Source organism: Podarcis vaucheri (genome assembly GCF_965113315.1).
Source record: "Podarcis vaucheri genome assembly, chromosome: 15".
NCBI classification, from domain to species: Eukaryota; Metazoa; Chordata; class Lepidosauria; order Squamata; family Lacertidae; genus Podarcis; species Podarcis vaucheri.
Genome location: NC_138753.1, coordinates 3,111,849 through 3,127,443, shown reverse-complemented (window position 1 = coordinate 3,127,443; position 15,595 = coordinate 3,111,849). Strand labels below are relative to the sequence as shown.

The window sequence follows — 15,595 nt, the reverse complement described above, 5'->3', positions numbered from 1 at the left end:
AATGCTGGTTCATAGCCTCAAGGTGTCATAGAATCATAGAATCATAGAGTTGGAAGAGACCACAAGGGCCATCGAGTCCAACCCCCTGCCAAGCAGGAAACACCATCAGAGCACTCCTGACATATGGTTGTCAAGCCTCTGCTTAAAGACCTCCAAAGTAGGAGACTCCACCACACTCCTTGGCAGCAAATTCCACTGTCGAACAGCTCTTACTGTCAGGAAGTTCTTCCTAATGTTTAGGTGGAATCTTCTTTCTTGTAGTTTGGATCCATTGCTCCGTGTCCGCTTCTCCGGAGCAGCAGAAAACAACCTTTCTCCCTCCTCTATGTGACATCCTTTTATATATTTGAACATGGCTATCATATCACCCCTTAACCTCCTCTTCTCCAGGCTAAACATGCCCAGCTCCCTTAGCCGTTCCTCATAAGGCATCGTTTCCAGGCCCTTGACCATTTTGGTTGCCCTCCTCTGGACACGTTCCAGTTTGTCAGTGTCCTTCTTGAATTGTGGTGCCCAGAACTGGACACAGTACTCCAGGTGAGGTCTGACCAGAGCAGAATACAGTGGCACTATTACTTCCCTTGATCTAGATGCTATACTCCTATTGATGCAGCCCAGAATTGCATTGGCTTTTTTAGCTGCCGCGTCACACTGTTGGCTCATGTCAAGTTTGTGGTCAACCAAGACTCCTAGATCCTTTTCACATGTACTGCTCTCAAGCCAGGTGTCCCCCATCTTGTATTTGTGCCTCTCATTTTTTTTGCCCAAGTGCAATACTTTACATTTCTCCCTGTTAAAATTCATCTTGTTTGTTTTGGCCCAGTTCTCTAATCTGTCAAGGTCGTTTTGAAGTGTGATCCTGTCCTCTGGGGTGTTAGCCACCCCTCCCAGTTTGGTGTCATCTGCAAATTTGATCAGGATGCCCTTGAGTCCATCATCCAAGTCGTTGATAAAGATGTTGAATAAGACCGGGCCCAAGACAGAACCCTGTGGCACCCCACTAGTCACTCTTCTCCAGGATGAAGAGGAACCATTGATGAGCACCCTTTGGGTTCGGTCAGTCAGCCAGTTACAAATCCACTGAGTGGTAGCATAGTCAAGACCGCATTTTACCAGCTTCTTTACAAGAATATCATGGGGCACCTTGTCAAATGCCTTGCTGAAATCAAGGTAGGCTACATCCACTGCGTTCCCTTCATCTACCAGGCTTGTAATTCTGTCAAAAAACGAGATCAGGTTAGTCTGACATGACTTATTTTTCAGAAATCCATGCTGACTATTGGTGATCACAGCATTCCTTTCTAGGTGCTCACAGACTGTTTGCTTAATGATCTGCTCCAGAATCTTCCCTGCTATTGATGTCAGACTGACTGGGCAGTAATTATTTGGGTCCTCTCTTTTCCCCTTTTTGAAAATAGGGACAACATTTGCCCTCCTCCAGTCTGCCGGGACTTCGCCTGTTCTCCAGGAATTCTCAAAGATGACTGCCAGTGGTTCTGAGATCACATCTGCCAGTTCTTTTAATACTCTTGGATGCAGTTCATCTGGCCCTGGAGACTTGAATACATCTAAACTAGCCAAATATTCTTGTACTATCTCCTTAGTTATTCTGGGCTGTGTTTCCTTTACTGAATCATTTGCTCCAAATTCTTCAGGTCGGGCATTGTTTTCTTTATCGGAGAAGACTGAGGCAAAGAAGGCATTGAGTAGTTCAGCCCTTTCTGTGTCCCCTGTTTGCATTTCACCATCTTCTCCTCTGAGTGACCCCATTGTTTCTTTGTTCTTCCTTTTGCTACGAACATACCCATAAAAGCCTTTTTTGTTGCTTTTAACCTCTCTAGCAAGCCTGAGTTCATTCTGTGCTTTAGCTTTTCTGACTTTGTGTCTACACGTGCTGGCTATTTGTTTGAATTCCTCTTTGGTGGTTTCCCCCCTTTTCCATTTTTTGTACACATCCTTTTTTAATCTTAATTCAGTTAAAAGTTCTTTAGATAGCCACCCTGGCTTCTTTAGGCACCTTCCATGTTTCCGTCTCATTGGTATTGCCTGACGTTGTGCTTTTAGTATCTCCCTCTTAACAAACTCCCAGCCATCATGAACTCCCTTTCCTTTTAGTATTGTTGTCCATGGGATCTCACCCAGCACTTCCCTACGTTTTATGAAGTCGGCTTTCTTAAAGTCAAGAAATTGAGTCCTAGTATGCTTGGCTGCTCCTTTCCGCTGTATAGTAAACTTCAGAAGAGCATGATCACTTGCGCCTAATGATCCTTCCACTTCTACCCCACTAACCAGGTCATCAACATTGGTTAGGACCAGATCTAAAATGGCTGTTCCTCTTGTTGCTTCTCCCACTTTCTGGACAATGAAGTTGTCTGCAAGGCCAGTGAGGAATCTGTTTGACCTTATGCTCTTGGCTGAGTTTGACGTACAACAAATATCCGGGTAATTGAAGTCCCCCATTACTACTATCTCCCTTCCTTTTGCATGCTTGGCCATCTGTTCCAGGAAGGCATCATCTATGTCCTCTGTTTGGCTTGGGGATCTATAGTAAACTCCCACAATGAGGTCTCTGTTATTCTTCTCTCCCTTAATTTTGACCCAAATGCTCTCACTTTGGCTTTGAGGATCTAAATCTTGGATCTCTTCACAGGTATACACATCCCTGACATATAACGCCACTCCTCCTCCTTTCTTGTCTGGTCTGTTTCTCTGAAATAGATTGTATCCCCCCATTATTACATTCCAATCGTGGGACTTATCCCACCAGGTTTCAGTGATGCCTATTATGTCATATTTAGTTTGCTGTACCAAGAGCTCAAGCTCATCTTGTTTATTTCCCATGCTTTGCGCATTAGTGTACAGACATTGAAGTCCATTAATCATTCCCTCGTGTCTCTTATTTAAGGATTTTTTCCTCCCACCACTAGGTCCGCGTGCTGTTTGCTCCATTTGGTCTATGACATTTGGATGATCATCTTCATTAATTGATAGACTCCTACCTTCAGGAGCACTGTCTCCCTCCCCCACATTAGTCAGTTTAGAGCCCTCCTGATGAGGTTTCTGAGATTTTTGGCAAAAACATTTCTCCCAACCGTTGTGAGGTGCAGCCCATCACTTGCCAGAAGTCCATCTTCAAGAAACTGCAGTCCGTGATCTAAGAATCCAAACCGTTCCTGTTTACACCATTTGCGAAGCCAGCTGTTCACTTCCACTATTTTCCCCTCTCTCCCTGGGCCACGTCGTTCAACTGGGAGGACAGATGAGATGACAATTTGTGCATTTAGTTGCTTCAATTTCCTGCCGAGAGCCTCGTAGTCTCTTTTGATCTTCTGGAGGCTATTGTCATTAAATTCATTTCTCTTCAAGCTACATCTTTTTGTCAGGAATTCTTTTGCCGTGATTCCTGGGGGCTGGACTGGATGGCCCTTTTGGGGGGGGGTCCCTTCCAATTCTGCAATTCTACGATTCTTCCCTGCTCCATGTGTCTGGTTGGAGCTGTTCTGTTGAGAGATTTGGGGGCCAAGACAAAAGAAAGGAGTGCTTCACACAGCTGAGTTAAACTATGAAACTCCTTAGCTCAAGAGGCTGAGATGGCCACCAACTTGGATGGCTTTAAAAGAGGATCAGACAAATTTATGGAGGATAAGGCAATGGATGATTGCTAGTCACAATAGCTATGTTTTTCCTGTACATGATAAGTCTGAATACCTCAGTTGCTGGGAGTTATTATTCCCTGCCTTTATTTCCTGCAAGGTGCTCAAAGTGGTTCTCCCTCTCCTCATTTAATCCCCATAACCATTCTGCAAGATTGGCTGGCCTGAGAGAGGCAGGGTCAGGCCCAGGTCAGCTTCCTGGCTGAGTGGGGATTCGAACCCTGGTCTCCCAGGTCCTAGTCCGACACTCCAGTTACACCACACTGGCTCAGTTGAAGGCCGAGCCCTCTCTCTCTCTCTTTCTCGCGTGTGTCCAGCAACCATGAGGGGGGAAAGAGAGACAAGTACCGCTTGATCCCTAGGTTAGGGCTGTTGTCTTCTAAGATAAGAAGCTGGATTTGGATGATTTTGGCCCCATGACAAATCGCTCCTCTTCGTCGGATCAACAACAGCCGCAGCACTTAAATCATGACCCGACTGCTAATGACGTGATTAATGAGGACGGAGGCTAATGAGACTAAGAGCGAGGAGACAAGAGCAAAGAACAGGAGTTATTAGTCCACCAGCAGTGCGGAGCCTGGGGGCTGCCCCCTCCCTGTTGCTCGCAGGCGTCAGTTTCTCAGCAAGAGAGATTAAGCTTAGGGGTCTGGCGGGGGGGGGGGGGAGAGAGAAACATGGCTCCATCAACACCCACAGATCCGCTTCCACAAAATGAATTATTTGGGTCTCTGGCATAGAGGGGAATCCGGAGCTGGAGAGGCGTCAAGACGCCACGTCACTGGCCGTAATGTCAACAGGGTGAAGGAGGCGAGAAGAGCAGCTCGTGGCAACAGGAAAAGGCCTCAGGCCTGCCCAGTGGGGTTGCCCTGGGCTCCACGCCAGAGACCAGGAGCGGGGCTCACATGGAAGCCAAAGCCTCTGCTATCAAAAGCGGAAAATCGCTTGCTGTAACTGACGCCGTTTCGTAGGCTGCTTCCAACGTTTTACGTACACATCTGGGTATGGTGGAGTTGTCACAACAGGGCCGGACAGATCTGTTTTTCCGTTTTTCTCTCAACTGCAGTCTGAAATATACTACGCCACGCTTATGCATCACAGAATCCTAAGAGTTGGAAGGGAGCCCAAGAATCATCTAGTCCAACCCTTGCAATGCTGCTCTCCCACATGGGGATCGAACCTGCAGCCTTGATGTCATTAGCACCAGGCTCTAACCAACTGAGCTATCCAGTTGGTTAGTCAGCGAATTCTCTCAAAAACCCTTACAAGATGCAGTCTGGCTAAAGCCATCCGGACATAAGAATGCAAAAGGGGCCTGGATCCTGGATGAGACCAAAGTCCTTCCTCCTGTTCCCACAGTGGCTGGACCTGAGCCCCACAGCAGTGCTTTCTCCCCACATACAGTTCTCAGCAGTTGATGCTCAGTGGCATTATTTGCCTCCCGACAGTGGAGGCAGAATATTGTCCTTCTTCACGCAGCGCCATGGTTAAACTGTGGAACTCCCTCCCACAGGAGAATAGAATAGAATTTATTATTTATACCTGCCCACCTGGCTGGTCTGTTAAACATTAAAAGCTTCCCTAAAGAGGGCTGCCTTCAGATGTCTTCTAAAAGTCTTGGAGTTGTTCTTGTCTTTGACATCTGATGAGGGCGTTCCACAGGGCGGGTGCCACCACCGAGAAGGCCCTCTGCCTGGTGGCAGAGGCAGTGAGGGCAGCCAAACTGGATGGCTTTGCAAGAGGATCAGACAAATTCATGGCTCTGCTCTGCCTCCACAGTTGAAGGCTGTGATGCTTCCGAATCCCATCTGCTGGAAACCACAGGCATCTGGTCGGCCATGTTGAATGGTTTCTTTAAATATTAAGGTTCATTATTGTTTCACAGGATGTATATCTCTTTAAAGGCCAGAGCAAATATCATGACCTAGTTTTACAGCTGTGAAGCAGTATAGCAGGTGCTGTTAAAAGTTGTGTTAATTAAGCTGTGTCAGCAATTGGGTATAGTATATAAAGAGCACATAACTGGCAATGTTTCCCTTTTTTAAAGGGAAATTCCCTTACTCCAAATAGGATTCCTCGCAAGAAAAGGGAAAAGTTGACAGCTATGAAAGAGCAGCGTGTACCTCTCTCAGTACCCTGGTGAATGGATGGGTCATACGTATAGATTTAATGTAAGAGCAGTTTTTGTTTTTGTAATGAAAGCCATGCAAAATATATTTTTGCGTTTCTTCATTGTTTCCTGAACGTGTGGTCTCCCCAGCACGCTTTCTGTGGCGCAATTAATCTGCTAAATACGCAACAGGCCACTGTGAGAACAGAGTGCTTGGCTAGACAGCCACAGGCCTGATCTAGCAGGCTCTTCTCGTGGTTTTATGTTCTTAAAATGAACAAGTCCGCCAGCTCACTTTGGGGGAATGCATAAGCTGCCCAACACAACGCCCCTCTTCATGGGTTTAGTGCTCCCCCTAATAGCCACCACCACCACCACCTCCTCACAGAGAGCTTTGTCCTGCCAGGGGAAGAAGGCAAACGTGTGGCGTTTGTTTGATGCTCTGAAGATAACAGAGGCAGGAAGAGAAAGATCTATAAAATAAATGCCTCGCTGAAGTTTCAGCCAACAATTACAGATGCCGCCGCCTTGTTAGAGAGGGTTGGGCAGCTGCCGCAGGAACCGCAGGGATCCCTCCGAGAGCCAAAATTAAAAATAAACCAAAGGAAATCTGCTGTCCTTTGAACCAAGGGGACGTGTGTGTGTGTGTTTTGGACTGGAGAGGTGGGTGGTTGTTTTTTGAAGCGAGAGACGAAGGGCGCTTTCCAGATTGTCGGTATTTTGGGGCAGGATTCAATCACACGCTGGCAAGTTTGTGTTGCGCAGTTGCTGCTGATCGGGAGGTCTTGCGCAACAAACCTGCTCCCCCTGCACTAAAAGCAACAAAAACCACCGGAGGCTTGGATAGGCGCTTGCTTTGAGGCAAGGTCTCATCTAAGTTCCCCGCAGAGTTATGGGAAAACATGCCTCCTTAAATAGGTGCCTGATCTCTGTGCAAAGAAGTCAGGGTGTGTGGGCAGGAAACAGACCAGGCACTAGGAATCTGTCAGGGATTCTTCAGCTGAGATTCCTGCACTGCGGGGGGTTGGACTAGATGACCCCTGGATTCCCTTCCAGCTCTGCTATGGTTCTAAGACCTTCAGTTCCAAGTAAGCCCAGCAATGAACGAGGCCAGCAGTGTCCTGTCTCGCCTGCTCCGTAGGGCAATCTACTGTGCAGCCTGCAAAATGTGTTGAAATGCATTCATTGTAGAAATGTTGCTTTAAACAGGCAGGCTGGCGACCCAGTCAGTGTGGGCACTGCTGAGCTAGTTGGCCCAGAGTCTCGCTTGCTGCCCTGGCGTAATCCACATTTATCTTTTGCCTTGCTCTTTCCAAGCGCGAGGTCTGTGCTTAAAAGCTCTGCGTCCAAGAGTGGGGTTTCCCCCCCCCCCATAGCTCAGTGGGAGAGACCTGCTTTGCATGCAGACAGTCTCGGGTTCAATCCTGACACTTCCGGGCAGGTCTGGGAGAGAACTCCTGTCAGGAAGCCCTGGAGAGCTGCTGCCAGCCAGTGTCGACAATACCAAGCTGGTTGGATCAAGGGTCTGACTACGGCAGCTTCCTACATAAACCGGCTCTTAATTCAGAATCATGAGGACGGGAAACCTGATTTTTAGCATCCCATGTTGCCAAGGGAATCGGCGATTGATGGAGAAGAGGGTGCACATATTGTCTGAGGAGCAAAGGGAAATATACTCCATGCCCCCACTCAAATGGAGGCTCCAGTTTTTATGTACAATTGTGAGCACCCAGAAGGAAAGTGCCTGGCTGCTGCCACAGTGGTGCTTTTGGGCAAAATGATCCCTTTGTGACAAGCAAGCAGCTCAGCCACCCACCCACGCAAGCAAGCAAGCCGCCCATTCACTTACTGGGTACCCCTCTGTTTTCTTCTGACACCATTTCAGCAGGGCGTTCCTCTTGGAGCCGCCGTACTCCCTCGCCAAAGCAGCCAAAGGGTCCTTCCTCTCCACGCTGGAACCAGGAAGAGGAAAAAGTTTTGTTAACAAACCTCCCGTTACTCCGCTTGGACTGCTCCGCTCTGAAAAGGGGCCAGGGATGGCTGCCATCCCCTTGTGCCCCCCCCACACCGAAAAACACACACCATACACGCAACCCGGCAGAAATGGCGCCAGTGTTAGGGAACTGGTGGCCAATTTATGCATTTGCTATAAGGAAAATGCACAGAGAGGGGAAATGTGGCAGGTTCCTATTTTAGCCAGCTGTGCCCTCTTTGGGAGAGTCCATCATGCCCTCCCCATCCCCAAAATGGCCATGCCCACCACTGAGCATGCTCAGTCCTACGCCGCTAAAATCGGCCATGTGGGCCATCTGCTTTGCATTTTATGATTTGGTGATGTTTTAATAGCTTTATGTATTAAAAATAAACAAATAGGTACCACCAGGTGTTGAACCGGTGACATCTGAGTTGGGGCTGCAGAGTTCGATCGGTAGAGCATGAGGCTCTTAATCTCAGGGCTGTGGGTTCAAGCCCCATGTGGTGCGCAAGATTCCTGCGTTGCAAGGCTAGATGAGCCTCGTGGCCCCTTCCAGTTCTAAAATTCTACGATTCCGCATACATGGCAGGAGCCCTGCCACTCAGCACCGACAGACAGCACTGATGGGCATTCAGGAGAGGCATTGGCTCAGTGGCAGAGCACCGGCACTACATGCCAGATGTCCCCGGTTCAGTCCCTGGCAGCCTCTCTAAGCACGGCTGGGGGGGGGGCGGCCTGAAACCCTAGGGGCCTCTGCCAGCCAGTGTAAGCAATATAGGGCCTAATGGCCTGGCTCAGGCAAAGGCAGCCTCCATTCCCCACCCCCGTCCTTTCTTTCAGCTCAGCTTCCGTTTCGCTTACCTGAGCTTGCTGGGGGGTTTCAGGCCGCTGTGGGTGGAGGTGAGCATCCTGCCGGAGAAGGACATGGAGGGCGGTTTGCTCAGGGACTCCAGCGAGGGGCTTTTGCGGAGAAAGTGGTCTGGCTTCAGGTCCTCACTTCTCCCTTTCAGCAAGTCTTGGCGGGGAGAGGAGAGAGATAAGGAACCGTCATTTGCAAACATGGTGCCTCTTTGGGGTGGGGTGGGGGCTGCTGGTGTATGCCTGGGGCAGGGCTCTCCTGCCTTGTTTAAGCAGAGGGCCACCTGCTGGGGGTTCTTTGTGATTCCTGCCTTGGGGGGTCACTTCCCACTACAATTCTGTGATTCTATGACAGGGGTCAGCAACCCTTTTCAGCAGGGGGCCGGTCCACTGTCCCTCAGACCTTGTGGGGGGCTGAAATATACAGTGGTACCTCAGGTTACATATGCTTCAGGTTACATACACTTCAGGTTACAGACTCCGTTAACCCAGAAATAGTACCTTAGGTTAAGAACTTTGCTTCAAGATGAGAACAGAAATCGTGCTCTGGTGGCACGGTGGCAGCAGGAGGCCCGATTAGCTAAAGTGGTGCTTCAGGTTAAGAACAGTTTCAGGTTAAGAACAGACCTCTGGAACAAATTAAGTACTTAACCCGAGGTACCACTGTATTTTGAAAAAAATAATAATGAACGAATTCCTATGCCCCACAAATAACCCAGAGATGCATTTTAAATAAAAGGATATATTCTACTCCTGTAAAAACACGCTGATTCCCGGACCGTCTGCGGGCCAGATTGAGAAGGCGATTGAGTCGCACCCAGCCCCCGGGCTTTAGGTTGCCTACCCCTGTTCTCTGAGCTGATTTCAAGAACACTCCTCTGCCCTCCACCCACCCACCCTGCAAAGTGGAGGGTCTCCTTCCAAACAGCCCCCACCACCCAGGCCTTTGGCGCACAGAGCACATACTCTCCATGTGTGAACCCAAGCTTGCCTTTTCCTGCTCAGAGACAGCCCCTTTTCTACAGCAAAGAAGTAAACGCAGAGAAATGTTTTCTTCTGCTGCTGCAAAGCTTAGCCGTAAGCTCTCTCTCTCACACACACACTTTTTGCCGTGCCGGCTGGGGTCTGATGGAAGTTGCAGTGCAGAACGCCTAGCGGGCGGCAGGTTGGCGGTGCCTGGCCTTGCAGCAAGGGCTGCAGGAGGGAAGTGAAGACCACGCAACGTTCAGGCCCAGGGGGGCTTGAGTTTGCAATACAGGAAGCAACGACTGAGGAGCATTAGAGGACTTAACAAAAGGACGTCACACATCCTGCTGTCTTATGGCTGTTCCAGTAAACAGGAGTCCCCCCACCTCTGCCCACCCCACCGAGAGATCCCTGGCTCAGATCCTCCCTGGCCATTTACTCCACGGCTGCAGCAAGGAGACGCCTGTGGTCTCCCTCTGCTCCTCCTCTGCTGTGTCTGACTATTTGCTCAATTAAGGTAATGGCTGTTCTGCAACTGCAGGAAGATCCAGGAAACGGCACCCTTTTTAATGACCCTCGCAGCAGCTCTGAGAAAAAAAGTCTCCCCTGCACGTAGAGCAAGCCACCTTCCTTTTTTTTCTTCCCCAGGTTCTTTGGTTCCTCATTTTTAAAAGCTGCTTCTCTAAAAAAGCAACCAATGCCATCCCGAGGAAAACTGGGCGTGCGGAGACCCGCTGGAGGGACTGGTTGCTGCCAGTGCCGTTGGACAAGGGGCAGAGGGGAAGTGGACAATACTGACATAGGTGGGCCAGTTGTGTAAGTCAGTGTAAAAACCACGAGGGTAAGAACGACATCACAAGAGCAGCGGGCAAAGGAGGCCCGTCTAGTCCATGATGGCCAGCCAGATGCCACAGCAGGAATCCCCGGAAGCTGACCCTGAGTGCAGCAGCAACTCCTTCCCAGCTTGCGATTCCCCAGTATACTGCCTCCGAGAGGGGAGGTAGCACATTGCCATCGCGGCTAGCAGCCAGCCACAGCTTCACCCTCCTCCGTGAATTTGCGATTCTATGAGTCTAAACCTCTCTTAAAGCCCCCCAGGTTGGTGGGCATAGCTGCCTCGGGTGGGAGACACCGGACACCCGCAAGGAACAGCCCCCGCATGCAAGGCCTGAGCGCAACAGCACTCTTTCCACTCTGGTGACTCCTAACAACTGGGATTTAGAGGCATTAATGCCTTCAAGAGTGAAGGTAGAACATACTGTAGCCATTGGGGAGTGTTAATTAAAATAGGAGTTCCTGCAAACCGGAAGTCTGCCAGTCAGGCAACGAATGATCTGCATGCGGTGGCGCATACACACACGGCCGCGAACCCCAAAAGTGACCCTAAAATGTCACTAAAAGAGACATTTGAGTCGGCTAATAAATGTGGGAAATTGCTGGCCTGGCAAATGAAAAAAAGACAAAAACGCAACACTATTATAAATTTGGAAGTGGAAGGAAAGAATATACAGAACCCAGTGGAGATTAGAAATTGTTTCCAGAGGTATTTTAAACAACTATATACACAAGGGTCACAGAAAGAAATTGATATAGATCGATTCTTGAAAATAAATGGACTACAAAAAATCTCTCAAGAAAACAAGCTAATGCTGAATTATAAAATAACTGAACAGGAGGTAGAAGGTGCCATCCAGAATATGCAATTGGGTAAATCTCCAGGGCCGGACGGTTTAACTTCAAGATACTATAGATCCTTGAAAAATTGGATAACACAACCATTAAAGGAAGTTTGTAATGAAATTTTGGAAGGGAAAAAAGCGGGGCAGAACACTTTACACGGGTCCTGCCAACGTGCAAGGGGGTCCGAAACATAACCCCTGTGGGGGGAAAAGATTGCCTGTAATCCCCCGCATGTTCACTCAAAAATGGAGAATCTTGCTGCTGCCTGTAGGAGTGGATTGACCCCTCATACTGACGGCTGCAGTCTCCTAGTTAGAAAAGAAGAAGAGATTCACAACGCAGTAAGGTGGGGAGCCTGTGGTCCTCTATAGGGCTTCTCGGCCTCCACATCCCATCAGCCCTGACTTTGGTAACCGGGAGAGGAACTCATTTGCACTCAGAAAAGATCACTCCTAAAATCAGCAGAACGTCCCAATGGCGCTCGGTGGGACTTGATAAGAAACACTTCAGCTACAGGGCTGCAAGGTTCTCTTTCTGCACTGCAAAAAAAGATATGTGACTCTTAATTGCGAATTACTTGCAAGCTTGTTCCGCCCATACATATGTATGCATTTTGGCCTGCGACTCTATTCGGTTTTAAGATTTGTCATTTGTTGTTTGTGACCTACGACTCTGAATAAGTGAATAAAATGACTTTTCTTTTATCTGCCCTGAGTCTTCCAACATTCGTCCTCGTTGGCTGTCCCCCTAAATCCCAGCGTTGCCAAAGAGTGTGTGGCCGGCCGGCCTTTGCGCCGTCAGTGCCTTTTGAGGCTGATGCTCCTTTCAGCAGATGACACCCACACAGCGCAGGGGATTCAAATGTCTTTGGACAAGGGGAGCTTGGGCTGCTGTCAGATCGCTGAAGAACCCCACGGGCTATTGCTGTTCTCTCAAGAGGAGCCAGGAGGTGCTGGGGGTGGGGAAGCGGACCCCCCCCCCCATACGCATGCAGCCTGGGAGGGTGGCTGGCTGTGACTGGCTGGCTGTGACTCATCCTTCCGAGCCACAGCACTGCCCGACGGGCATCGAGGGAGGGAAAGCGCAGAGAAAAAGGAAGGAACTGTGCGGGGAGGGAGTCTAAGCGCCCCTGATCATATCAGGCTCAAAACCAGTCGCCCATCTCAGTGGCAAGAGGTGGGACACACACACACACACACACACGCAGTAACAACTAAGAAAGTCGGCCCCTCTACTCTGGCTGGGGCTGGCAGGGTGGAAAACAGGGAGCTGAACAGTAGGTGGCGCCAGAACCAATGGCAGGTGGAGGCAATTGGCTCTCATTTTGCACCCAGCATCCTCCATAATAATAATAATAATAATAATAATAATAAATTTTATTTATACCCCGCCCTCCCCAGCCAAGACCGGGCTCAGGGTGGCTAACACCAGATATAAAACAATTGATTGAAATACAACTTTAAAAAGATTAAAATACAACATTAAAATGCAGCCTCATTTCAGCAGAAACTCAAAAACTTTTTTGGGGATGAAAACGTCAAGTCTTCACTAAGGCTAACTATCCAGACTGGTCATACGTAGGCCAGAAAAAAGCCAGGGAAGTACCCAAATAGGAGTTCCATCACAGAAGGAGAAAGGAAAAAAGGAAAGGGGGGAGGGGATCAAGCTGATTCTAAGCCAAAGGCCAGACGGAACAACTCTGTCTTACAGGCCCTGTGGAAAGAAATCAGATCCCGCAGGGCCCTGGTCTCATGAGACAGAGTGTTCCACCAGGCCAGAGCCAGTGTTGAGAAGGCTCTGGCTCTGGCTGAGGCTAATCTGAATTCCTTAGGGCCCGGGACCTCTAGGGTGTTGCTATTTATGGACCTTAAGGTCCTCTGTGGGGCAGACCGGGAGAGGCAGTCCCGTAGGTACGAGGGTCCTAGGCCGTGATGGGTTCTGCAAGGAGAAACGCTGAGATAGAAAAAGATGCCACCCCCCCTGAGCTGGTTGCGAGTAGAAAGGCAGGGCGATTGGGGCTGGTTGAAGGTAGGTTGGTGGGGAACTGTCCTGTGGCAGCACCTGATATTAGAAGGTGGAGGTGTTGCATCCAGAAGGCCTTGCTTGCTATTCTTACAACTCACCTGCCAAGGGAAGCTCTGGAAGATCAGCGTGCTTGGAAAATGCCTTCCCAGAGGGCTTTGGGTTGCTGAAGGTGGAGTGTCTCTGCAACCAAAACAGAGAGAGAAACGACCACAGAATTTAGCCAGTTACATGGCTGGTTAAACCATACATCTGCAAAGACCGAAGGTATATACCCCCAGGAGAAGGAAGCTCCCATCTGGTTGCTGTCAAGACACATTCAGCCTATTTTTCCCCAGGCAGATTCTGCTCTGAATCGGGAGGTGGGGGAGAATATGCCCCCAGGGATATGTGTGGGGCTTGTTTCATGGAAACACAGAACAGGCACAGAGGGGAGATCAGGGGGGTGGGGGGTGGAGAGCCTCCCCTCTGGGTAAAGGTTGCAGCATTTGGGGCTTTTTAGTGTAGAGAAGAGGCAAGTAAGAGGGGACAGGAGAGAAGTTGGCAAAATTATGCCCAGCACAGAGAAAGTGGAGAGAGGAAAGCTTTTCTCTCTGCCCTAACACGAGAACATCACTGGACACCCATTGAAGCTGGATGTTGGGAGGTTCAGGACAGATGATAATAATAATAATAATAATAATAATAATAATAATAATAATAATAACAATAATAATAATAATTCATTTATTTCCCACCCATCTGGCTGGGCTTCCCCAGCCACTCTGGGCAGCTTCCAACAAAATATTAAAATATTGTAATGAATCAAATAAACATTAAAAGTTTCCCTAAACAGGGCTGCCTTCAGCTGTCTTCTAAAAGACTTCTTCACACAGATTCATGGAGGAGAAGGGCCATCAGTGATGATGGCTACACTCTGCCTCCGCAGTTGGAGGCAGCCATGCGTCTGAATACCAATTGCTGGAAACTGCCAGAGGGGAGAGAGGGCTCTTGAACACAGGTCCCGCTGTGTCCCATGAAGGGCACCTGGTTGGCCAAGGTGAGAGAGAGCAGGATGCTGGACTAGATAGATGGGCCACTGGTCTAAACCAGCCGCCAGGCACTGATCTTGTCTGGCTGCACAAAAATGTTTTTTAAAAAAACAAACCAGAACCAAAAACTTCACAAGGCCTTTTGAAAACAACTCCTGCACATCACACGAGTCATTTTTCTTTTTTTCCCCCTAGGCAGAGAATTTGGATTCCCTCAGGATTCTAGTTTCCTGTCTTGTTTGAAAACTGGATGATAGCCAGTCCAGTGTGCGCCTTGATAGACCCCGATTGTTATTATTATTATTAACTGTGCCTGGATAGCTCAGTTGGTTAGAGTGTGGTGCTGGTAACACCAAGGTTGCAGGTTCAATCTGCGTATGAGACGACTGCATATTTCCCGCATCGCATGGGGTTGGACTGTATGATCCTCAGGGTCCCTTCCAACTCTATGATTTTTTATTTTATTTTATTTGTTATTAAATTTGTAAAGCACCCTATACCCGTAGATCCCACCTTGGTGTCACACCTTTTCCTCCAGGGAGCTCAAGGTGGCATACATGGGTCTCCCTCTCCTCTGTTACTCCCTGGAAAAGACCCTGATGTTGGGGAAGATGGAGGGCGCAAGGAGAAGGGGACGACAGAGGACGAGATGGTGGGACAGTGTTCTCGAAGCGACCAGCATGAGTTTGACCAAACTGCGGGAGGCAGTGGAAGACAGGAGTGCCTGGCGTGCTCTGGTCCAGGGGGTCACAAAGAGTCGGACACGACTAAACAACAACAACTCCTCTATTAACCCCCACAATACCCCTGTGCGGTAGGTGAGGCTGAGAGGCAAGCAGTGTTCCAAGATCACCACCAGTGAAAGTTTCGTGGCCGAGTGGGGATTTGAACACCTCGTCTCCTGCGTCCGGCACTCTTAAGCACTGCACCACAGTGGCTTGTGTGGTCCGAAGCCCCTCCAAACTGAAGCAGAGCTCCTTTCGGGGTTATCCTCACTCTGGGCATCATCCAGCATCCTGGGGGTGCTGCAAATATGGCAGGCAGACGAAAAGGGAGAGGAGCTGGTCCCTTGCACCTTCCTGGGGCTGCCTCTGCAAAAAAACGCAGGCCCCAAACTGTCTTGGGTGGGGTGGAAGGGAGTCTCCCCTCCTGCTTCCATTGTTTCATAAATTACCAGTTCCTCCAGATGGATCACTCTGGAAAACACCACCCTAAGCTAGTTGTTATATCACCCCAGGTGCTCAGGGATGGGCAGACGATTCCCGAAGAGGGAGAGGGGAGGGTGTGCCTCTGCATGATCACC

At 49.3% G+C, this 15,595-nt stretch overlaps 1 protein-coding gene across 5 annotated transcripts in view; it reads right to left on the bottom strand.

Moving 5' to 3' along the window:
- The window catches only part of SPECC1 (sperm antigen with calponin homology and coiled-coil domains 1), a 114,112-nt gene that overhangs the window by 15,621 nt on the left and 82,896 nt on the right, over positions 1-15,595 (bottom strand). For all 5 annotated transcript variants that reach the window (XM_082201700.1, XM_082201703.1, XM_082201702.1 and 2 more), the window contains 3 exons: positions 13,363-13,444; positions 8,597-8,750; positions 7,610-7,712 (listed from right to left, as the gene is read on the bottom strand). In XM_082201700.1, coding sequence (XP_082057826.1) covers positions 7,610-7,712; positions 8,597-8,750; positions 13,363-13,444 — 339 coding nt within the window. The remainder of the gene's footprint in view (positions 1-7,609; positions 7,713-8,596; positions 8,751-13,362; positions 13,445-15,595) is intronic.